This window comes from Octopus bimaculoides, chromosome 8 (genome assembly GCF_001194135.2).
Source record: "Octopus bimaculoides isolate UCB-OBI-ISO-001 chromosome 8, ASM119413v2, whole genome shotgun sequence".
NCBI classification, from domain to species: domain Eukaryota; kingdom Metazoa; phylum Mollusca; class Cephalopoda; order Octopoda; family Octopodidae; genus Octopus; species Octopus bimaculoides.
The window spans coordinates 27,976,293-28,002,779 of record NC_068988.1 but is presented as its reverse complement, the minus strand read 5'-3'; the positions used below and the strand labels follow the sequence as shown (position 1 = coordinate 28,002,779).

The following is a 26,487-nucleotide window of genomic DNA, read 5'->3' as shown; positions in this document are numbered from 1 at the left end:
GTGCGTGCGTGTGCGTGCGTGCGTGTGTGTGTGCGTGTGTGTGTGCGTGCGTGTGCGTGTGTGTGTAGCAAAGCTGATATCAAGTTTGAACATGAGGGGAGAAAATTTCATATCTAGATTAAATTAGGGGTGTGACTTTTATACAAGTAAATATGGTAGATACTGTGTTAAACGAAGAATGAAAGAATTTTGCCAACCTGAATGTGGGATCCAAAGAGATTTGTGTCTTTTCATTTTCTTTACTAGAGTCAGAAGAACTCTTACCATCTTTGTCATTAATATCCCACGGTCGTTTGACCAACAAACGTCTTAGGGCTGTTTCTAAATCATTGGACCCAGGCACACCAGGACGGCCAATGTTAGTAGAGTTGGAACTGTATAGCACATAGCAGGGAGAAGGTTAATAAGAAATTGACACACTCTGCTTATTTGAAATATTGGTGAAACAGTCAAATAATATTGCAAACACGTAAAAACAAAAAGAGTTGATCTCCAATATCTGATTCCCATTCAAATGTACATAAAGAAGTGATACATTTTTTTCTCTGCTAGTTTCAAGTCTTCAGAGATATACAAATTAATCCTTTCTTATACGATACACTTTTGAAGTAGAGTCATTTCACCATTAATATTTTAAAGATCAGAATTCAAATCAATTTTTAGATATCAGAAAATAAACCATGTTAAGTTGTATGAAACGTAAATGCAAAAAACGAAGACATTAGTTAAGTTAGTCTCACATAAATTGAGAAACAATTAATGGAAGAAGTTTTTAGCTTGTTGTCTAATTGATATTTTTTGAATGGGTGACAATGTCAATATTTTTAAATAAGAGAAAATATAGCTGACTGATTAAACACAACACCCATTTCATCAATCTTGGCAGGATTTGGAAACAGAATGCAGGACAATGAAAATATATAATACAAGACACTTAGCCTTACACCCCATTATAAACACAATATTTTTTTTTTACAGAGAATTTCAAAAGTTATTCTCCAGGAAAATTAAGGAATGTCTGAAAGTTTTAGGACATTGCTAGGTCATTCTCTTTTTATATTATTATTATTATTATGAAACAGGACCAAGTCAGAAGCTAAAGAATAATTTTATATTTTCTATATTTTATATTTGCTACTTTCAAAGTAAATTCTCTGGTACTAAGACAGAAAATAATTATATCAGTAGAGGAATGCAAAAACATTAAAGACAGACTAATTTATTTACAGGGCTAAGTGTAGGCTTAATTCAAGGTGTATAACGCCCATACACTGTACTACATACTGATTTATGATGAATGTTTCTATATGAAAACTGAAGACTATTTTTAGAACAGTTCACACATTAGGGACATTGAATATATCCAAATAACAGATTGCAACTGGTGGGATATAATGAAACTATTATAGGAACTCAAATCTTTCACCAACAACAACTTATTCTCTCGTAAGTAGTGAGGGGAAATCTAGTGAAAAATACATAAGTTACATGTGAATCCAGTAAGCTTCGATCATGTATCGTCAATAGAACAGTTGAGTGACGCACATTCAGCACACCAGATTATATACATATATACATACACAGACACTTTAGAATGCTCTGAGATCAAGATGCACAATCTACTAGACAGCATTAGCTGCATAGAATGTAGTATGGCTACATTCCTTCCAATTTATTATTCAGTCTTTTTTTCTTTTTTTTAATATGCTTAGAAGGCAAACAGGGTCAGCTCTTACTTCATTAGAACTTTCTATAGTTAGTTATTCATAAAGGCATCCAACTGCAGAAATCAAGTAAAAAACAAAGCATATGAGTTAGATATGGCTCTCTGACCTGTATATGATGGTGGTGGCTCCCTTTAAGAACTGACTCAAGCTTTGATTAACCGACCAACCCATGCTGGCATGGAAAGCAAATATAATATGATGATGATGAAGAGTTTGCAAAACTAACACTGGTCTTTGTACCCAAAGTATTTAAAACATTACTATAATAGTGGTTCTTGTGATTAACGGATTTGGATGTTGCCATGGCAACACAACTTGGAACAGACTAATCAACAACTGAACACATTGAATTTGATTATATTGGTTTTATTATTTGTGATCAATGAGCACGGTATGCTGGTAGCAGGTAACGACATATAATTACGGTTCTTTCTTCAATCTTTTATTTTATTGCAGTTTTAATACAAACATTAAAAGCCAATAAGATAGGCAAAGTCTATGATAGACTTGATGTTCTGCTGATAAAGTGGCGCCAGCTTTCCCTTATTTTGACCACAAGTTGGATTAAGGAGTGCTGAGAGGGTATTTATTCTTTTGGAGATTTAGTTATTATGCTATCTTTGTGTCATACACAAGGCTTAGAATTCGAGGTGTGTATAGCTAGAATTTGTGGTGTGTATCGCTATTATGGATGGAATGTGAAAGAACAGGATTGTAATATCAGTGTAAGATGCTACATGTAAACATTGAGAAGCAGTGGAGAAAATATGCATGTGGAGGAGAAAACAGTATTTGATAGAAGAAATTCTTTTTGGATACAATGTAAGGAATCATAGATTTGGGAGGTTTTCTAGTTAAAATTATAGATTAGAAACAAGAGAAGTAGTTGGCTAATCATTTGTCTTGTTTGATGAATTAGTAATAAATGAGACATGTGGCTCCCTCTGGCTATACTTGTTAATACAAGTAAGATGATTAAGAAATATGAAGAAGATGAGAATAATGGTTTAAAATAAATTTTTTGATGTAATGATGGTGTCTTCCCAATATTTATAAAATAATGTTTCAGAATAATTGAGTAGAAAGTTCAGAAACTATTTTTAAGCAGTATGTAAGACTAAGATATGCCACACTGTACCATGAGAGAAACCATATTGTACATATATTTTGAAGTTTGTTTTCAATGAATACGTTCTGTGCTGGAATGCCTCTATCAAACATAACCAACATTTAGGTGCTTCTACCAAATTAGCAGATAAAATTTCCCTTAACGTACTTGCTACTATCTCGAGTCTCTGCTATCTTTAAACTAGACTATACAATTACATTATAAATATAAGGACCACACCCATAACAAATATAGTGTGCTAAACCTAAAATAATTATCAAATAGTGAAGGTCTGAAGATCATCTCAGAAACCTTATATCTGCCATGTCTCTGACAAAAAGAGAAGAAAACAAGGTATGTGTGTGTATACATACATATACACACACACAAGGGGGTGCTGAAAAGTTCCTGATTTTGGGTAAAAGAAAATGCAGGAGGATCAGTTTTATTCAACATATTCCCCTTTCAGAATTACACACTTATTGCAGCAGTCCTTCAGTTTTTTTAAGCCCTATAAAAGAACTTGGAAGGTTGGGCCTGCAACCAGGCCTTTCATGATAACCTTTAAGCCAGGAACTTTTCAGTACCCCCTAATATATATATTTATTTGTTGATTGCAGGTTTTTATAGGCCTATCATTGGTCTGCCACATTTCTGAAGATAAGAATGACGAGACCACTTGTTCCTTAGTTGCTGAGACATTGCATTCTTTAAAACCTCTATGCTTCCTGAAATTCACCAACACTACACCTGATATTCCCCCCTCCATACGCATGCACATATGTATATCATGACTCATACACTGTTCACTTTCCTGACTTTTGTACATAATTCCATGTACTGTACATACACCTTTGATGAGTTGTGGTGCACCTGAGCACTATACGCAATAATTTCATGATTATTATTATTATTATTATTATTATATATGATGACAGATATGACGTACACTCATTCAGATGCACACATAAAGAGAAATGTGACTGAAGAAAGTTGCTAAGTTAAAAAAATGTAAGCTACGAGATACAAGACCTAAAGAGAACTGAGAATGTGCACATTCAAACCATGTAGTTTATTTATATATGCAAGAGAGAATGAGCTGCCAAGTTGTGCTTGAGTAGGATTTCAAAGTTTACTACCAAAAATAGAACCAATTATTTTTGTTTGATATAAATATGGTCATACTGATCAGAAAAATATAATAGTTAAAAGAAACTGCTATTGATAACTGCAATAGAATTATTGATTTGATCTAGCAACAGAGATTGCATTTCTTTTTCATATTGTGATTTTTAGTGAACTTTTGTAGGCGGTTGATTGATTTAAAAGAAATATCAAATATTCAATACTCATACACACGCACATATACACACACATACATAGAGACATACATACATAAATAGGGAGGGAGGGAGAGAGAGAGAGAGAGAGAGATGAAAGAAAGCAATGAGCACAGAAAGATGACAATACAAGAAGGACAAGTTTTTATGAACTTTATATTAGTTTAAGCTTTTAATATATATATATATATATATATATATATATATATATAATGTGTATTTGGAATCCTGTTGCTAAATCAGTTTACTCAGTTTCTGAACAACAACTACTAAATAAATAAAGTCACATGTGCATATGCATATTTATATATATATATATAAATACATAACAAGACAGCTGTGCACAGAATTATTGAAGACCACCTGCAGCTGAAATAGCAATAGAATAACAGCAGGCACAGCAATCGAGCAACACACGCTCACACGACTATGAACAGAAGGCAAAAAGAAGCTGTTTTTTTTTTGTTTTTTTCCTTTCAAATTGAAATGGAATTCATGCTCCAACAAATTTCAAAAAAAGCCCAAAATAGCTAAGCAAACAAAGGTAAATGAAAACAGCTTTTAAGTTGTTAATAGAGAGAAGATAGACTAAAGTCATCACAGATTAGAGCAACCTAATATATATATATGAAACCAAGTGTATTGATTTGTGTTTGAATTACATTTAGAAGAATAAATAAGCGCACAATATCTGATAGGGAAATTATTTTTAAAGCTCATCTCTATATATATACCCCTAACATTCTCATTCTGTTTATCTGTTTGTATGCACCCTCTTCAAATTAGATGAACCAGTGCAACAACAACTTCTTTTATAAACGTACCCAACAGATACTTGCTTAAAGAATTGTATTTTAACACTCATTTTTTTCTTTTATACATAGTGCCATTATAAAAGCTTTGTACATGTTTAAATTTAAGTAAAAAAAAATTGCACAAAGACTTTATGATACCCCTGGACTTAAAAAATTATTCTTGGGTTATTTTCTATTTTATTGCAATAAAAAGAGACCATGTTCACAGTTAGGTGAAGTATGCACCGGGGCATAGTGGCGATTTTAGCAAGCAGAACTCTATGAACTTGGTATCAAATCTGACATGGCTGACCTTTCGATTTGACAAAACAGTATTTCTAATAAGTTAAGCCATATCTGTTTACTTTTTTTCCCCAAAAACTTTGAAAGCATGCATGAAATATTTGGTGAAAATACTGTTTGTAAATGTACAAGAAAAGCTTCAGTTAATATTTCAGATTCCAAAGGAAAGTACCCATGGATATGATTCTTCTAAACATAAAGGCTTGTTGAAAAATTAAAAGGAACTGTTCTTTATTAATGAACTTCCAGATCGGTATAGAGAATTAGTCAATATATGAGGTCTGATCAATAAGTATTCGGACTGTTGTCATAGCAACAAAGCTAAAGTATGCAGAGTGAAGCCGCTTGGCAAAGATTGACCTTGAACTCTGCTGTGCATGCACACTAAGTTTCAATGTTCTAGCTCACTTCTGCTGTTTACAGCAGTACTTGGAAGGAAGGTGTGTAGCGTGTGATAGTCGTACACACACACACACACACACACACACACATATATATATATATATATATATACACATAAACATACATACACATACATACATATGCACATATACATACACACATATAGACATATACATACACACACACATATATATATATATATACATACATACACTCACATAAGGTTGTGTAGCTAATATTTATATCTATATTCAAGATACAAGAAGAAATTGTAATGATACAATTTAATATTTGACCTACGCAGTCACACAATCTAAAGTAATTATAAATATTATCTTCATCAGCAAATCAAAATAGATTGGGATATACTGAATTAAAGCAGTTCATATATTGACCTAGTCTGTGATGACAAAGAAAATTTCAGAGTTTTCTAATAATATTTGACTCAATACAAAGTTGTTTTCCTCTTAAAAACTCAGAGCTTTTTTTTTTTATTTAAATGTAAAAAAGTATATTTTATATATATAAAAGCACTGGAAATAGAGGCAATAAAATTCCAGATTTTCAGAGCTTTGATACTAATTTCAAGACATTTCATATTATTTATAAAGTTTCCTGGAAACTACTAATTGGTGTTTGCAGGATAAGGATTGGTGTTTATGTCTGGGAACCTAAGGTCCTTTGTCTAAAGTGTGTTGTGTTGTGGTGTGGTGTGGTGCAGTGTGGTGTGTTGCTGTGTAGCATGTTGCAGTGTGGTTGTGTTGTGTTGCAGTGTGGTGTGTTGTGGTGTGTGTGTATGTATTCTGTGTGTGTTAAAGAGTAAAAGAGAATGAGAGAAATAAAAAAAAGAGACAGAATAAAAAGAAACTTGTATGGTTTAACTCAGCTATTTCAGTCTATCTAACTGAAACTAGTGATTGATACTAAGAAAAGCATCAACACATCAGCTGCTAAGATAATAGCTAAACATGTCAATCTATTCCACAAATAATACATACAGAGTAAAATGGAAACAATAAAAACAATCCCAAACTATCACTACAGCAATCGTTTTCATCACCTAATGAGTTCTCATTACTCATACATATTCTCATTAATGTATTTGTCTGCCAAATCGGATTCTTACTATTGTATCTGCCTGTCAGTCTCCCTTGGACAGTAACTGCTTAAAAACCTACTCTTTCTCATTTTCTTTTGAAGAACTCAGAGTAAAAACCGGTTGGGATGTGAAATAAAAAGATGAAATACTATTTTTGATTTTGGTCTTAATTTTTCTAATAAGATTACACACACACACACAGTTTGTGTGTGTAATTTAAGTAAATAAAAATATTGAAGATTAAACTTTCTTCTAAGTCATTCTCCAATATGTGACTGTTTTTGTCATTACAATTTCATAATCTAAGCCCAATAGATATTTTAACAAAATCACACTATACTGTGATTATATCATAATAAATTATCTTTAAATCTAATAACTTTTATAGAAAAATTACAAGTAATAAATGCCAGAAAATAATTGTTGTTTATAACTAATTGCATCAGACATTCCACTGCCTTCTCCAAGAAGTCAGAAGACTTGAACCATGCATGTCAATTTTACAGCAAGGACACTTCTTACAGGGATGATTTATATACATGACAAGCTCCTACACAGTTTCTGTCCACCAAATTCACTCACAAGGTTTTGGTCAGCCCAAGGTGCCATGCAGTGGGACTGAACCCAAAATGACTCGGTTGCAAAGTGAGCTTTTTAACCATATAGTTAAGCTTGCATCAAATTTAGAAATATAAGTAATTTCATTTTAATGCATCACCTAATATTTATTTAGTAATACAAAAAATTAATCTACCTTTTTGTACCTGTTAATTATTATCATTATTTTCTTTAAGTGGAGTTAATTCTTTCCTTTACTTTAAATGTTTAAAGAAATATACATTCTGAGAAATAATCGCAACAAGAATCTCCTCTGTTTTTGTATAAGTCAGATATAGGTTTCAGATACATATTTTGGAAACAACTAAAAGTTGAAATTGTAAAAATAGATTAGTTTTTATGCCAAATTAATTATTGCACAGATTGATTATTTAAAGGACTTCCCTACCACCTGAGAAAAATAATGAATGCCAAGCAGCTTTGATATTTCAATTAAATTGTATGAGTAAAAAATATGTCATCAGATTTTTTTTTTCTATTATATATTAGCAAATGTTAGCTGTGAAACTCTGGAAATGTGGGAATTTTCTCCCAAGCACTAGATTATATACATATGTAGTCAAGGAAACGTTCAGCTCAGAAATGTACAATACCTGTAAGCTCTGAAAGGTGGCCATCTTGAAAAATAGACATATATATATTTTGTTGAAAAGTTTTGTAATAAAAAAAATTAAAAAAATATAGCTTTAATGAACAATAAAAAAAAATAAAAAAAATAAAATCCGTGGATGACTGGAATCAAAGATCAAGAGAAATTTTGACATATTTAATTTTCAGGAAGACAAAAAAAAGCTATAAATAAAATGCTGGGGGAGATAACGATCTCATGATTTAGGTGGTACCTTAACAAGCTGTTTTACTAGTTCTTGTTTTAAATACACTCAATAAGAATTTCATTTCATTTTATGCATAGAAATTGTAAATTTAAATTGGATTGTTCTGACCTACACAGGTAAGTGAAAGACTGAAATAAAAATATCCAAACGGAAAATAGAAGTTGCCAGTGGGAAAATGTTATCTTGTTAGATAGAGAGACAGGGGACCGAAATGTCAATACACATTTGATCTTAGATCCAGTAAGAAATACAAAGTAGGTTCCTTACCCAGACATACTGTCCAAATCAGCATTGTAGCCATCACTAATAAAGGATTCTCCGTCAGACAAATAGAGGGAGCTTCTCACTGAGACACTAGCAGATCCTGGGGTACTGCTATCACCACCTGCAGCTTTCAAGAAAAGAGAACTGCTTCGTTTATCTTTCATTCTTTGGGATGCTTTTTTAGCAGCTCGAGCAGTCTCAAAGATTTTCCAGTTATGAATTCTAGAATGTGAGAAAAACATCATATTGCCAATATTTAACACAAGTAACAATGAAAATAAACTTAACAATAGCATCATGATGACATTTTTAACACAACTTGCAAGGCGGTGAGCAGGCAGAAATGTTAGCACGCTGGGCAAAATGCTTAGCAGTATTTTGTCGGTCTTTATGTTCTGAGTTCAAATTCTGCCAAGGCCGACTTTGCTGTTTATCCTTTCGGGGTTGATAAATTAAGTACCAGTTGCATACTGGGGTTGATCTAATCAACTAGCTCCCTCTCCCAAAATTTTGGGCCTTGCACCTAGAGTAGAAAAGATTTTTAACACAACTTGTAATTCTTGCTAATTGTGGAGATGGCCAGCAGGGGGAAGGGATTAGTCAATCGACCCCAGTATTTGACTGGTACTTATTTAAATGTCTCTGAAAAGAGAAAAAGCAAAGTCAACCTTGACAGAATTTGAACTCAGAACATAAGTGAGCCTGAAAAATGCCATTAAGCATTTCATCTGACATGTCAACAATTCTGTCAGCTTTTCATCAACACAAGAATTTGTTGAGGAAGATTTTCTTTGGCCAGATGCCCCTCTTGTTGCCAACCATCACCTGTTTGAGAGCAAGGTAATATTTCTCCATGGCCAGACATGTTTCTTTTGTAGAAGTCTGGAAATGAACAATCTTGCATATATGGAGGTGATAGTCACATCCAAACCATCACATGATATAAAGACAAGGGTGGATAGCAGGCGGACACACACACACTAACACAAACAGGCTTCTTTCAGTTTCAATCTACCAAATCCAGTCACACAGTTATGGCTGGCCTCGGGATTTAGTAGAAAGCACTCACCCAAGGAGCAATGCAGTGGGACTGAACCTGAGACCTTATGGTTATGAAGCAAGGTTCTTGACTATACAGTCACACTTGTGCCATGTGCAAATTATAATTATAAATTAACCCAGAAACAAGAATGAGTAAGTTTAATAAAAATATTTTAAGAAAATAGTAGAAATTATAGAAGCAATATCAAGTTGTAATCTTTATTGTTTTCATCATATTCAAAGACAATAAAAACTACAACCTGAAGATAGCCGACATTTTCACAGTACAAATTAGCAGTTTCAAATACCAGTTTATTCATAGTATCTAAACCTTGGGAACAACCAATATTTCGAATGTTAGATAAAAAGCATTGTTTGTAGGTATTTACCTTCTCTCAGCCGGTGAGTAGCCAGCTGGGTATTCTATCTCACCTCGCATTGATGATTCAAGTTCTGAAGCGAGGGAGTCTCCCCTCATTAAAGATGATGTAGACATATAGTGCTTTGAGGCACTTGGTTTGTGCTTACGACGTAATGTTCGTAACTCATCTTGGACTTCTTCAAATAATTCTAATAATTCATCATAGCGATCCTGCCATTCAGATAGCTGAAAATAGATAAATAAATAAAATAGATAAAATATGTTTCTTACAGAAACTCATTATTTAAGGTCTGTTATCCATGCTGACATGGGTTGGATCTAGGAAGTCAAAGGACTGTAATAAGTTCCAATGTCAGTTTTGGTATGGTTTCTATAGAATGCCCTTCCTAATGCCAACCACTTTACAATGAGTGCTGGGTGCTTGTTTTCATGCCCAATCACTAGTGAGGTTGCCAAGTAACATGCAAGACAGGAACTGAACAAGAAAAGGGAAAAGCCACCTTGTCTAAGTGAATTTCCATCAATCAAATCCATTCATAAATCTTTAGTCAGCCCTGGGCTATAGTAGAAGACACTTGCCAAAGGTACTGTGCATAGTTGGGAAGCAAGCTTCTGAACTACACAGCTTTACCAGAGCCTATAAAATCTAACATCATTGGGGTCTCCCTGCAAGGGCAGAGTATCTTGTTAGTAAATATAAACTAGTTTACCAATATTGCCACAAAAGATTTGTTAACAAACTTTTCATATTTATAGGGGAAGAAAGCAACAGGAAAATTTTTGGGGAAAAAGTTTACTATTTCCCTTGTTTAGACTGTAATTTTTAAAAAAATACAAAAATAAAAAAACAAGCAAAATCTTTCTGTACAAATTCCAGAGAGAGATGAAGGGAATACTATTTCAATAATAACTGAAATAAACCAAGTTAATACTCACTTCTTTGGCCAATTTATGCTGTGTATCCTTGAATGCCTCAAGCTTTTTACTATAATCTAAATTCTCCACAGAGACCTGGAATGAGAGAAAACAAAAGAGGGAAATGAATAAATAATCTGTTTGTTGTCAATTTATTAATTATATAATTAGCAAGCTTGCTCGTTATGTTGTATTAGGGAAACATTTATTCTAGCAAGAGGTTGCATGAAATTGACAAATGATAACTAATCAACAAACTTTATTAGTCATTTCAAATATGTAATATGAAACTTTATTTAACTTCATTCCTTAGTTGTTTCAAAAACATACAAACCTAAATCATAAAATATATAATCATGTCACTAACTCCATATCCCTCAAATTACTGGTCTTGTGCCAACATTTTAAACCATTATTATTACTGTTATCTTAATACAATATATTGTGAGATTATTATCAAGTTTGTAAGGGTGGCACAGGTGGTAACATGCTGAGCAGTAATTAATTTCATTGATTAATGACAGAGTTCAAATCCAACCAGTCAGCTTTGATATTACATTTTATCTCACTGCTAATATTTACAATATTTGATTCAATAAGTTCTGGTTGCTCCAACACACCACCTTGTGTGTGTGTGTGTGTGTGTGTGTGTGTGTGTAGATACAAATATTATGCAATAGAAATTTATACAGGGTCAGGAGGGGTCACCAAAGCCCAAGTAATAGAGGAGAGCAGAGATGACAGGGACATGACTTTTCACTTACTATATAGGATATAGCATTATTGGTTTTGTAGGGCCAATCAGTGATTTACACTAGCAAAAGATACACATCATTTTCATCTCTGCTTTCCATACTGATATGGGTTTAATGGGATATTTTGAGGCAGGTAATGTTTTACAGCTGTATGCCTTACCTGATGTTAACCCTTTTAGTTGCCTCTTTCAACACAAAGGGGACAAGGTATACCTATCCTGAAATAATTCTTTGATTAATTTTGTAAAGGTAAACTTCTCAATCAGAAAGTAAAAATTATTGATCCTTTCACTGTCATTTTAGAATCTTAGAGTTCATTTATTGCTCAAATTAAAAGAAGATTTTAAATGATTGTTTAATTGGAATCAAGCTAACAACATTGGTTGTTATAACTGTTTTAATGAATTCATGATTTAATTAAGGAGGAGGAGAGAATTCTTTGATTATTCTTTCATTCTTTTACTTGTTTCAGTCACTTGACTGTGGTCATGCTGGAGCATAGTTCATTATTGACTTCCTAACCTACACGTGGTTCACTTTCTGTTTGAGAGGAGCAAAAATTGTGTGGCCAAGTGAAACAGTTACAGTTTACATTCTTACTTCGTTCCACTAACCCAAAGGGAATAATATTCATAGTAAAAATTCATTACAACTATTCTCTGTAATGAAGCTTTGGAAACAATAGTAAAGCAAGAGACACAACTTTGTTAAATATTAAGTTCTGAGCCAAGATTTTCCTTTTCATTTGAGGGTCAGTTATTAACCAGTTCCATTTTGTGTGTGTGTGTGTGTGTATGTGTGTATTTTATGTTACAATTAAAACAAAAACAAAAACTGAACAAGAAAGCAAAATATACACACCTCTCTGTTTTTTCTCTGTAAATCCACAACTTGGGAAAGAAGACTCGTAATCTCTTCTTTCTGGCGTGAACTCTCTTCTGTCTTGCGGGCCAACTCATCAGAGAAGACCTCAAGCTGACTGTTGACATCAGCTACAAACATAAAAAAGGAAGGCAACACTCAATCAAAAGACATTTAAATATATGATGACAATGTTATGTGAGACATTAAACAAAAAGAACGCAATAAAAGAAATCCCCCTGCATTGCAGAAGCATTCATTCTACTCCTGAAAATCTTGCTGTAAAGTCAAAATCTATAGAATGTATTTTTGCATTCACTCTCATCATACATAAAATGAGACATAAAATGAAAGTCAAATGAAAAATAGTTTAATCAGCATCATCATCATTGTTTTAACAATCCACTTCTTGTTCACATAAGGTTAGACAGAATTTTGCTGAAGCAGATTTACTCTGGCTGAATGCCCTTCCTGGTTGCCAACCCTCACCGGTTTCCAAATAATGTAATATTTCCCTATGACCAAACATGTTTTCACAGACTGGAAGTGAAATATGGTGATTGCATGACAGTGAAACTCACAACTATCATGCAAGAAACACAAACACACACATATGACTGGCTTCTTTCAGTTTCTATGTACAAATTCATATACAAGGCTTTATTTGACCCAGGACTCTGTAACAGAAGACACTTGCCCAAGGTGCCACATAGTGAGACTGCACCCAAGACCATGTGGCTGGGATGTCTGCTTACCACACAGTCACACTTGTATAATGGAATTTGACATTATGGCAAAATTTTCAGGAACAGAATGTTTATATATGTAGGGGATGCTTTCTTTGTATCTAGTTCAACATTATTCTAATATGAACTCCAATTATTTAGATATTTCAGAAGTTACACACATTAACTCCACCACAAGGTACAGTCCTCGGAGGAGTGTGATGGTTTATGTGCATTGATGATTCTGAAAGCTATTCTAGCAGGGTGAAAGGTCCTGATAGGGCCTCCCGTGCTGCGCAGGACCAAAGACTAAGAGGCCAGACTAACCATTTCTTCCAAGAGTTAAAAACAAATCCATGTAGAGCCAGCAACCCTACCTAAAAGAAAAACAAAGTTACAGAAGCATTGATGACAATCCAAAACCAATAAGGCCTGGGAGAGGAAGATCTTCCACCAAGGAAATATATGACACAAAGCAGAGGGTAACCAATTAGAGAAATCCAAAAAAGACTGCCCAAGATCAAGAACAGTGAAAAAAAAGTCACTGATGGCCTATGCTCCATGGGAAGTGTAGAACTTGTCTAGTATACAGGTATATAGTATAGTAGCCTGGATAGCATACAGGTTACTAGATGGTATGAGGGTTGATTTTTTTTTCTCCTAAAATGCAAGATAGCTTTAATAAAAAAAAAAATGAAAATTAAGAAAATGCTTTATCTTTGATAAACACACTTGTTTTTAAGTTTCTGAAATTTGCATTGTCATTTTATCTAATAATTCAAGTAGTTTGTGTATTATATTTTCAGAATGCTTGGGTTCAATAGTTTCCATGTTCTCATTGGTGTTTGTATGTAGGTGGTGGTTCCCTACCAGCTTCTGGTTCAGGGGTTTTATAACTCTGCTTGTAGGTTCTTTATTGATCATAGTACCTACTGTACTTGATAGCATATAAGATGTACTTTTCTACAAAAAAATAACCTCATGCCCCACATGTGAAGTTGGGCTTCTAACTAAATATTACATGCTTTGAGGCTCTAAAAACTTTTACTCTTGAATATGTATTGCTGAAAATAGGGTGTGTCTAACGTCCCCTTATGTCTTTTATACCAACAAATACAATAAGTATTTTTAGAAATGTTTGCAATATGAAATTTCATAGATTTTTCAGAAGCACAAGATTTTGATAAGTAGTAGATATCTACTTCAAGATTTATGTGTTTATAAATTTTGTATAATATAAACATTACTGTCTCATTATGTTGAACTGAATAAGGCGGCGAGCTGGCAGGAACGTTAGAACAATGGGCGAAATGCTTAGCAGTATTTCGTCTGTCTTTACGTTCTGAGTTCAAATTCCGCCGAGGTCAACTTTGCCTTTCATCCTTTCAGGGTCGATAAATTAAGTACCAGTTACGTACTGGAGTCGATATAATCAAATGCCCCCTCCTCCCCAAAAATTTTGGGCTTTGTGCCTAGAGTAGAAAAGTATATGTTGAACTGAATTCAATTGCTCATCTGTATTCATATATTCCCACTAACAAAGTAATTAATTAGTGGGAGTAAAAGCATGAGTGTGCATGTGTATACATTTATATTTTATAATAAAATGAGAGAACTAGAAAAAAAAAAAAAACTCATAAGAATGGCACAGAAGATAGTAGATTGTGACTCATTTCATATTCATGTGCTCCTGAAGCTATTTTTGTGCCTTAAAAAGTTATAAAATCTATGATTTTGTGAATATTTTAATCCTTTCTTTCATAATGTAATCCACATTAACGTATCTTATGCTTGTAATGAGGTAAACTGACCCCATTTCAAACATGAGTCAGAAGAATGTGATGCAATGTTTGCACAGGGATTATAGTAGGGGGGGAAAATAGACATTATGTGTGTGAAAGAGATTGTGTGTGGAGGGGGTTGTTGTCATAAGAAAGAGGGGGCAGAGACATATTTTCATACAAGATAATTATGCTAATCATTTGTATAATCAAAACAAAAAGAGAAAAATAATACATCTAAACTTTTTTATTAAAAAAATCATAAAATTCAGAGCAACAGCCTTGGATTATTATAAATAATTCTAAAAACTACTATAAAATAGTTTACAATCAAATAATTATTCTACTGTCATTAAATATTTGTGCACCCTAATTTAGTACACAAGTATGAATTTTAAGAACAGATGAACCTAGAGATTTCTAAAAGAAATGATAACTGATTTTGGTGGGGAAGGAGAAATTTTAACCACATTAATGAGTCTATTTATGTATCATAGTTAATGTAAATACATGATAGACTGTGATATTTGGAGATAATATCTTCTATGGATGCACTGTGTTTGAAAACACAGTAGGTATATATTGTAAGGAGATAGAGTTTATTCCAGCAGTGGTGAAAATGAACAATAGATGCATTTCTGAATCCTAGGGCATCATCAATAATGTGTACTCACAGCCAGCATGTCTAAATGAGATCCACCACCACTGATATATACATGAAAACAGAGAATAAACAATCACTGATACTGCAAGTAACTGCCCAACTGAATAAAAAACAGTCACATGCAACACAAACATTATTAGATTAAAATAGGTATTTGTGTATCATACTTTATAAATATACATATATCAAATTATGAGTTATCCTTACCAAGCTGCTTAAGGCAATCCTGCACCAACTTCTCTTCCTTTTCTTCATAGTCCTCAGTGACTGATGCCAACTGGGAAGTCTGTAAGAGAAACCACACAAAAAACAGATTACTAAAAGTAGTTTGTAAAATACTGACATAAAATTGTCAAGAAATTCACATAGTTATTAATACTAAGTTGTTAATAGACATAGTCATTAATATTCAGTTAATATAATATTTAATTATCAACATCATGTAAAAAGCACTCAGTCCACTTCTGTAAAGTGGTTAGTGTTCAGAAGAGCATCCAACTGTAAAAACCCTTCCAAAACAGACAGTGAAGCCTGGTGCAGTCTTCTGCCTGGCCAGCCTCTGTCAAACTGTCCAACCCATGCCAGCATGAAAAACAGACATTAAATGATAATGATGATGATTACCATTTAATGCCCACTTTTCCATGCTTGCATGGGTTAAACAGAATTTGTCAAGGCAATACAGCCAGATGCCTTTCCTGTTGCCAATCTCCACCAGTCTCCAAGTTATGTGATATTTTCCCAAAGGTAGACATGTTTTTCACACAACACTAGAAACAAACAACTTAGCTTACATGATGATAATGCTCATTTACAACCATCATATAATATCAAGACAATGGTACACACACACACACACAAACCAGGTTTCTTACAGTTTCCATCTACCAAATCCACCTAAGGCTTTGGTTGACCCAGAGATATAGTAGAAGACACTTGCCCAGGATGCCAAGCAGTGGGACTGAAACTAAGGCCATATGGTTTGGAAGCAAGCTTCTAATCACATAGACACAAAGTTATTAATACAACTGCTAATAGATGTACTGCTATGTGAGTAAGTAAAACCAGTGTCTGCATTCTTTGTAAGCTGTTTGCTCTCTCTGAAGAATGAACATGAGCAGATACTCCTAAAGAATCGACAACAAACAGTCAAAACTAGCTGAGCTGTTGCTGGATTCACACTGCAGACAGAATTCCATGGTTTAATGATAGGATCTATTTATCTTTTACTGGTTTCAGTCATTGGATTGCAGTCATGCTGGGGTACTGCTTTGAAGGGTTTAGGCAAACAAATCGAACCCAGTACTTCTTCCCTTTTTAAATCTGGTAGTTATTCTATCAGTGTCTTTTGTTGAATTGCTAAGTTATGGGGGACTTAAACAAACAACACTGGTTGTTAAGAGTATGTGAGGGAGGAACAAACACTGACACAAAGACACACGCATACATATGTTTCTTATTTCTTTATTGCCCACAAGGGGCTAAACATAGAGGGGACAAACAAGGGATTAAGTTGATTACATCAACCCCAGTGTGGTACTTAATTTATCGACTGGTACTTAATTTATCGACCCTAAAAGGATGAAAGGCAAAGTCAACCTCGGCAGAATTTGAACTCAGAACGTAGCGGCAGACAAAATACTGCTAAGCATTTCGCCTGGCGTGCTAACGTTTCTGCCAGCCTGCTGCCTAGTTTCTGTGGATCAAATTTACTGACAAGGCACTGGTCAGATCAGGGCTATTATAGAAGACATTTGCCTGAAGTGCCATGCAGTGGACTGAACCCAAAACCACACGTTTGCAGAGCGAGCTTCTTAGCCACACAGCCACTCCTGCACTTATACACAACAAAGCTGAATGTATGCTTATTAAAGGTACATACGAGAACTTATCCACACGTCTCTTACCTCGAGCCGCAGCTGCAAGTTGTCATCCTCAAGGAGCCGTACCTTTTTCTTTAGGTTATCGACATTGATACTGGACAGATTAAATGATTTCACCCTTCAGAGAGAAAATAAAATGAGAGGATATAAAATTTGTATTTAAAAAAAATTAGAACTATACCAGTAGATAATCATGATAATATTAGTATTTCCAATTGAATGTTAAAGAAAAAAGAAAGAAAAAACCCCCAAATTAAATGTGTTAGTTTGACATTCATCCTGTAAATATTATAGTCATTAACAGAACCCACAGAAATTCTGTAGTTCTTTTGAAAAGTATAAGATTGTTGGAATCATGAAATACAAAATTTCTTTTGAAACAGTATCTTTTCATAGGTGTTTCATTCTTAAGAGAGTGTCAAGCTCACATAGTTAGTACCGAAGATGCAGTCTTTGGAGCGAATGTCTTTGAAAACTAGATTCTTTGTTATGAACTTCTTGCCACTTCTACCTTGAGAGTTGTTATTTTTACATAAAGTAAAAAAAAAAAAAAAAGAAAAAAATTTAACTATGGAATAAAAAAGCAGGCAGCAGACATTATCTGTGACATTATTTTGCTATTGTATGGCTATATCGGCAAAACTAAGAGATCTTAATACATTCTACTACATTCTTAGTCTCAAACCAAGAAGTGCATATGGCTGGACTTGAACCCACAGTCCCAGTGAGTGAAGTACAAGAGTCACCTCACTGAGCTGTGATTTAAAATATTTATCAGTTTATTTAAAATAAACAAATTTAAAATATTCATCAGTCAACTGCCTTATGAATAATATAGATGAAATGTATACACTAGATTATGCCTAATTTTATTCCATAGCTAAATCATTACATATATAGACAATAATAGCAGACATAACAAACACACAAAACTATTAAAAAAATATATTTTTTTAAGGCCTAACCTAAAAAAAAAGGTTTCTATTGCTAGGGGATTAAAAGCAATGCCTTGCATGAAGAAATTGTCAAAGAAAAATAATCTGTAAAAGTTCTTCCAAAATCTTTGAAGAAAGGTGTTTGACATGACCTTATATTTATTTTGTCAGAGTACAAGATTATAAATTGTATCCTAAGTTTATAAATACAGCAGAAACAATGAGATAGAGAACATCAAGGAAAATCTACATAAATTCAAGATAAATACTATGTGCTACTTATTAACTTCATTTTCCTTTTTTAGCTGACTTTTTCTAATTGTTTCTTGTTTGAAGATAAAATATTTCTAGGTTCTAAATACACAACACACGATGTGGAAAAATAACTGTAAAAATATGAATAATAATGATTTTCTTTTGAGGAATACAAGACCAATAATTAGGAGGGATGGGGCACAACTGGTTACATTAACATGAGTGTATAATTAGTACTTACTGGTTCCAGGAAAAAGATGAAGTTCATTCAGGTAGGATTCAGAATATAAGATGAAACTAAACATAGTAAGGCTTTTTTAATGCCATACTGTTCTATTTTTGATTAATAATATTAATTATATTTAATGTTAAACAGTAGTTCAAAGAGTCCAAAGATGCTTCACACAGCATAAAGATATAAAGATGATATCTTAGTTTTGAGTAATACTATTTGTTATATAGCCTATGTAAGGCCTGTTCAAACAGACCCATGGCACATAGATAACTATTTAGGAACAACTCACAGATCCAGCACTCCAGATATTCCCTATCTGCATTTTTGTGTCAGGCATGTTGATCTGTGTGGATAGTATTAATGTTTCTAACATTCAATGTTCTAATCGGGACTGTTCCATCCCCTTTGGATACACGGACACCAAATTAAACTTTTTGGTTGCTTAATGTAATTCTAAAGACATAGACAAAAAAAAATTCTAGTTGAACATCAATGGTAAGAGATCTATTTATAGGTTATACTATGAGATAGAGAGAAATAATGATGTTAATTATAAAATGTCTTGATGCACAACTACATGCATATTAAGATATATTTTGTGATACATCTATCTTTTGTTTTCTATTTTCATTCTGTCTTTATTTTAGATTTCACATACCAACATGAATTTAATGTTTTTGGAAGTTGTTTCTGAATGTTAGATATTAGGTAGTTGATTAAATGGATAATTAGTATGATTAATCACAAATCAATTGAATATAGATATGTATATATGCACGAGAGAGTACATACTAAGGTGAAATACAAACACATAGAAGTTTAACTAAGTAGAAAGGGAAGACATATTGTTAATGTACAATGAAGTTATGAGTAATGAACTGTTATGATACACAACTTGAAAAGACAGTGATAGATGAAGATGAGGCTTTAGTTGGGAAAAAAAAAGTATGTTAAGTACAATGAGATGTTATAAACACAAGTGAAATACTCTGTATTTTTGAGATTGCCTAGGTCAGTGTAAATAGGGAAATACTAGTACATATTAGGATCATCAAAATAGGCAAAGTCAGAGAAGCATTGATGCTGTCTCCTAAATTGGTAGCAGCCATCTTATAAGTTACTGAAGCTGTCTCTAGCAAAGGAAAACTATGTGAATGGGTGCTGTACCTGCTGTCGGCTCCAGATGAGGATGGCTGTTGTTGTGTTCTAAAAAACGAAAAGGTAATGAAAAAGGTAGAAAAATACTGTCAAGACAACACTGCAGCACAATGGAGACAGATACACACAAAACTGTGGGTCCCAATATATTTTCCATATCTCTGTGAGAACCCCTTTCGGCTTCTTAAGCGTTTTGGTAACTTTTCTAAAAACTGAAAACCTTATTTGACCTCAATTATTAAATTAAATTGAGAAAATACAGTTTTACAGACATTGCCACCACTAATAAAACTTAGTTTTATAAACCTAAGACATCCAGGGACCTCTAATGGGCAGTCCTACCTCACATCTTTTTTACTTGGTTCTGGAGAAGAGGCAGCGCCCACAGCTTCTACAGGCCTCCCTAGAATAGTGGAATTGATATTCTTCTTGAACTTTTGTAAGACATCTGATAGGGACATTCAGAAAATCCCAGAGGGCCTAAATTATCAGAAGGAAGGGCAGCTTGTAATGATTAGCATGTGGCATAGTAGGAGAGGTGATATAAAAAGGGTGATGAGCAAAGGAGAGACGAATAGCATGGGAACACCTGACTGCAGGTGGCATGAACCCAGCCAGCTCCAAGGAATAGAGAAATGCCATTATAGCAGATACAGAAAAGTCAGAGAGAGAGAAGAGATAGAGCACCTTTGGACAAGGGGCTGGAGCATGTCTGTAAGTAACTTTTATGCCAATCAGTCAGGTGGCCCTTTTCTGGACACGGTCTACGATGTGTGTGGGAAGCTACAGCAGTAGCACTGTCCCACTTGTGAGAGAAATACTCCATTCTGGGCCTCAACTGAGTTTTGTAGAATATCAACAATTGTTTGGAGCTTAAGTATCTTCTGGCTCTAAAGAGAAGGGCTAATCTTTGGGATGCAGCCCTAGCTACATTGAAGACCTGCTTTTGCCAGAAGAGACTCCCAGTAATAGTGAGACCCAACAGTGAAACCCTATTTCAAAGACACTGGCTGAGTCATGAACTGAGAATTGTTAAACAAGAATGACTACAGAAAACTATAAAAAATATAGGATTTACATAAGACACTTATCTCCCTACTTAATTTATTTCTCATTAGCTGTGCTATCATAGATAGCACACAGCCAATGAGAAAATGCTAAAACAGAAGGTAAATTATCATATAAAATTCCAGCAGTCTTTCATATATCAAGTAGTCACACGGGTTGCAATCACCTACCAGTTAAACTACTGATAAAGATTCCTAATCAGCTTATTGGAATGTTTTCTAATCATACCCCATCATAAAAGAAACAAACATTATTTTATTTATTCACCAATCCCATGTATGTTATGTACACTCCTATTCTGGCAACTCTGATCTATTTATTACCATTATCATTCAGAACAATTTTACCTCTCATCCTTTTAAGGTCGATAAAAGAAGTGGCAGTTGAACACTGGGGTTCATGTAATTGACTTACCCTCTCACCTAAACTTGCTGGCCTTGTGCCACAATTTAGAAGCATTATTATTATTATTATTATTAAGGTGGTGAGCTGGCAGAATTGTTAGCACGCCGGGCGAAATGCTTAGCGGTATTGCGTCTGCTGCTATGTTCTGAGTTCAAATTCCACTGGGTTTGACTTTGCCTTTCATCCTTTCGGTATCGATAAATTAAGTACCAGTTGCATACCGAGATTGATGTAATCGACTTAATCCCTTCCCCAAATTTGAGGCCTTGTGCTTCCAGTAGAAAGAAGAAGAAGAATTATTATTATTATTATTATTATTATTATTATTATTATTATTATTATTATTGTTATTGTTATTATTATTATTATTATTATTATTATTATTATTATTATTATTATTATTATTAAGGCAGCGAGCTGGCAGAATTGTTAGCATGCCAGGTGAAATACTAGCAGTATTTTGTCTACTGCTACATTCTGAGTTCAAATCCCATCAAGGTTGACTTTACTTTTCATCTTTTTCGGGTTGATAAATTAAGTACCAGTGAAACACAGAGGGTCAATGTAATCGATTATCCCTTCCCCTCAAATTTCAGGTCTGGTGCCTATAGTAGAAAGGATTATTATTATTATCTTTTTTAGTTACTCTCTACAATCACAAGAATGTATCTGTGACAGAATGAGTTCCTACAGAAAGCAGGGGATAGAGCAAGATTTTACATTCAACGGAGAACATCAAGGAAATACAAGGTTAGAGAAACAAGTTGTTCTGTGCAGATAATTCCATATAGCTGGTGCAGAAACGAAACAGTGCAACTGACAGCTGAAGTGAATCTCAAGAACAAAAGACCACTTAATAAAATCCTTTTTTTTTTTGGAAATTCTATATTTCATAATCCAAAATAAACAACAAGAAAGTGCAAGATGGTGGTGGGTAGGTACATAAAACTACCTTGAATACAGGGGGGGGGGGAATCCAAAACACGGGCACATTTTACTATAAATGATCCAGATCTCGTTATTGGGTTGATGCTTGGAACAGAATTAACATGAAATAAGTACCAGTTGAGCAATGTAATTGACTTAACCCCTCCCTTGAAATTGCTGGCCTTGTACCAAAATTTGAAATCAATATTTCATTTGCCAATCTAGGACATCTTCCATCTCAGTGAAAAACAGATGCTCCTTAAAAATTGTTTACCATAAAAACCATTTTCTATTCTTTTTTTTGTTCCTGGAGATTTGTCAATAAAGGTGTATAAAGAAGTATTAAAAATAAAAATTGTTCCACTTGAAAGAGTATCAAGCAGTAACCAAGCCTGATTTAGTAAATATACTAGTAAGTTCACTTGCTATACTGCACTGGGTAAGCATTTATAGAATAGCTTTACTTCTTGCAAGGTGTTCAATGAACATGACTAATGATAACTAATCAACAAACCTTATTAAGCCTCTAAAATATATAATATGAAACTTTGTTTAAACTTCACTCCAGAAATATTGCAAACCATAAATCATAAAATATATAATTATGCAACTAACCCCATATCCCGAAAATTACTGGCCTTGTGTTAAAATTTGAAACTATTATTATTATTATTATTATTGTTTTAATACAATTTAGTATGAGATTATTATCAGGTCTGTAAAGGTGGCACAGAAGGTAACATGCTGAGCAGTAATTAATTTCATTGATTAATGACAGAGTTCAAATCCTACCAGTCAGCTTTGCTTTTACATTTTATCCCACCATTGGTCAGCAGGAAATATTTACTATCTTCAGTTCAATAGACTACAGCTGCTCCAACAAATCGTGTGTGTGTGTGTGTGTATACAAATATATGCAATAGAAATTTATACAGGGTCAGGGGTCCCCAACTGACTGGGGTACACCAAAACCCAAGTAAAAGGGGTCAGCAGAGATGACAACAATGTGACTTTTCACTCCATATATAGGATAAAGAAAATGAATAAGAATACTTACGGTGTACTAGAATCTGATTCAGACTCTGCATTTTCTAAATCTTGTGTATAGAATCGCAACAACTCATCTTTCATAGAAAGGTCATGTTTTAATTGGCTAACCTGTAAAAGAGTCAACACAGAATGGTATAAGCAGTCTGAAGTGAAGGTGTTCAAATATAGTTAATCAGCTGGCCAGGAGGTAAAGCATTGATGCAACCACAGTTCTTTGAACATGGGTATTTATTCATGTATAAGTCACACTATTCTATACTTGATTTTAACTGAAAAAAAACAGGGGCATGGCTTATATAAGTGGCAAATCTAAAACTATGAAGGGAAAACATTTTGTACTATGATTTAATACTAAATTAGGGGTGTGATTCATGCATGAGTAGATATGGTCGGGACTTTGCCTACTTCAGTGTGTTTGACTGATAACAGATGTCATTACCGTTTCTAAATTGAATGGTTGGTTGTCAGTAAGAAGGTGAGATATTCATGTATAAAAATACCTTATTCAATACAAAAATGTTCAAATCAGTGAAACTCTCATCCGTGTAAGTAAAGAAAAATGAACATACAAATTACATGAAAACTCCCTGTAATTAAGATATGCTAGTTGTGTGTATGTATGTGCATGTGTTCATTTTTCCATGCTAGCATAAGGTAGATGGATACCTATTACGGAGACATTGTTTTACAGTCAAATGCTCTTCCTGTCACTAACCCATACCTGATTTTCAAGTAAGGGATTTAAAAAATTTATTTTATTCCACATGTCTTTAAAAGCACGAAGTTATTGGGCAATCTGTTGATAAGGAATTGTCAAAACTTTACCATTTGTAATTCACTCTTTGTGAATGTTTACATACCGTGAAATTCATACAGACACACAGATATACACACACAATGGGCTTCATGTAGTCTCCAGTTACTAAATTCACTCACAAGACATTGAGCAGCTTGGGACTTGCCCCAGGTGTTGGGCAGTGGGACTGAACCTGAAACCATGTGGTTGAGAACTGAACTTAACTACACAGCCATGTCAGTGCCTTCGTTCTCTCTCATACACATACGTGCATGCACGCACACACATAAACAAAATGCTATATGAATGCACTTGTCACTATATAAGGTAAAAGAAGTGGATCTATTCACTTCCTGGTTGCAAACCCAGTTTGTCTAGTTTTGTATCTTCTTACAATGCAACCTTCACCACTGATTAAACAAATATCAGTAGAATATGAGGGGCAAAGTTAGAGTTTGTTAGATCTTGTACCAAACATACTATAGAATAGGTGTGACTAATTAGGGTTGGATATGGTAAAAAAAAACAAAGTTTTTTTTTTTTTACCAATAAACTTAAGCATATATCAGAAGAGAGATAGATGTTTATGTTTGTTGACATAAGATCATGTCTAGGCAGGTGGTGTGAGACATGGCTCATCAGGTGAGATGCAGTACTAAACAAAAATTCAAGGTAAGCCATTCAGAAAGCTGCAGTTTGCTCATAACTGACATAGAAAAAAAGAAATTAGATATCTATGGCTAGAAACATATACGGGGTAAAAAAATAATATGAGAGAATATCTAAGTACAGAACAACAGTTACTATTACAGTTAAGGATAATAACATTGAAATATTGCTTTAACCTTTCTGTTATATTACTGTAGAAATACATGGCCTTATATTTCAACAGTTCCAAGTAACTATTCTTGTCTGAAGACCTTCGGCTGTTCAATTCTCTTGAAAGTTTCTTACTACTGTTGAAATACATAGCCTAGGTTTCAATTTTTTTTAAACATGAAGAGTTTAGTAAAATAACTTTGCTATTCTTAAGCTTCTGTTTGAGACATGAATTAACCTGAAATTTTTAGGGAAGAATCTATTTTAGATCTTATAAAATAAGAAGTTTGTATCAGGTTAGCATTGGAAGGGTTAATCAAATTTACATTCAAATAATTAGTTTTAGTTTTTCAAGCATCAAGTAGAGTGTAAAAAGTATTTCAGTGAAACAAGTGTATTCTTTGGCAAAAATATAAGTAGTTGGCATAGATTCACTATATAAGCTCTTTATATTAATCTTTATATAATTACAAGTTGGTGAGGATCAAAAGTTGGAGGTGAACTCAGTAAGACTCGTTGTGAGGTTTTGATTTACTATTGTAGATGTTTCTCATCTTTGTATTGTGAAGGTCACCGGGTAAGGCCTGAGTGTTTTTATTTGGTTTTTGTCCCAAACAAGGTTGGAGGCCATTGAAGCATAAGTGACTACAAAGGAGGAAATGGAGGGGGCCTACAAATTCAAAAGATGTCAATTGGCAGAAAATTTAAAGGATAGAATAGCCTAGATAAGAGGAAAACAAAATGATGGTAGCGAGTTCCAGAGAGCAGCGGTTTGAGGAAAGTTTATTAGTATAAAAGGATTGTCTTATGATGAACAGGAAACTCAACAGGGATGAGAATCGAGTGGCACAAAGATTTCAACAGAAGATACTAAACCAAAAAGTTCATCAGTGCCATGGCCAAGGAAATATGTACTAATTTCATCTTAGCCATTGTTGGACACATTTAATTATTAGACAAATATATTTAATGAGTGCACATTATAATATTATGTTAATATTTACCCTCCTCCAAAGTATATTTTCCAATCTTAAGATTACTTATAGTAACAAAATAAAATAGGTATTTACAATATATAGGATTCAGTTTAATATAATTTATTAATTAATGTTTTACGGTTAAATGTTAAATAGTGATCTTTGTTTACTACATCGAAAAGTCTGGCTGATTATCATTCGTGAAAAAAAACTCAATAACCTGAACTTCCACTCCTTGTGATAATATGTCATGCCCTGGGTCAGATATCTGATAGCGTTGTGTGTGTGTGTGTGTGTGTGTGTGAGTGTGAGAGAGAGAGAGAGAGAGAGAGGGAGAGGGAGAGGGAGAGAGAGAGAGAGAGGG

At 33.9% G+C, this 26,487-nt stretch overlaps 1 protein-coding gene across 16 annotated transcripts in view; it reads right to left on the bottom strand.

The window, feature by feature from the left end:
* Window positions 1–26,487, bottom strand: part of LOC106875482 (trafficking kinesin-binding protein 1) — a 209,950-nt gene that overhangs the window by 19,016 nt on the left and 164,447 nt on the right. For 12 of the 16 annotated variants that reach the window (XM_052970003.1, XM_014923642.1, XM_014923638.2 and 9 more), the window contains 10 exons: window positions 23,539–23,639; window positions 20,091–20,129; window positions 17,523–17,616; window positions 15,823–15,901; window positions 12,446–12,576; window positions 10,851–10,925; window positions 9,922–10,139; window positions 8,495–8,713; window positions 7,985–8,008; window positions 198–374 (listed from right to left, as the gene is read on the bottom strand). In XM_052970003.1, coding sequence (XP_052825963.1) covers window positions 198–374; window positions 7,985–8,008; window positions 8,495–8,713; window positions 9,922–10,139; window positions 10,851–10,925; window positions 12,446–12,576; window positions 15,823–15,901; window positions 17,523–17,616; window positions 20,091–20,129; window positions 23,539–23,639 — 1,157 coding nt within the window. The remainder of the gene's footprint in view (window positions 1–197; window positions 375–7,984; window positions 8,009–8,494; window positions 8,714–9,921; window positions 10,140–10,850; window positions 10,926–12,445; window positions 12,577–15,822; window positions 15,902–17,522; window positions 17,617–20,090; window positions 20,130–23,538; window positions 23,640–26,487) is intronic. The other 4 variants (XM_014923644.2, XM_014923641.2, XM_014923640.2 and 1 more) reach the window with 4 other exon arrangements.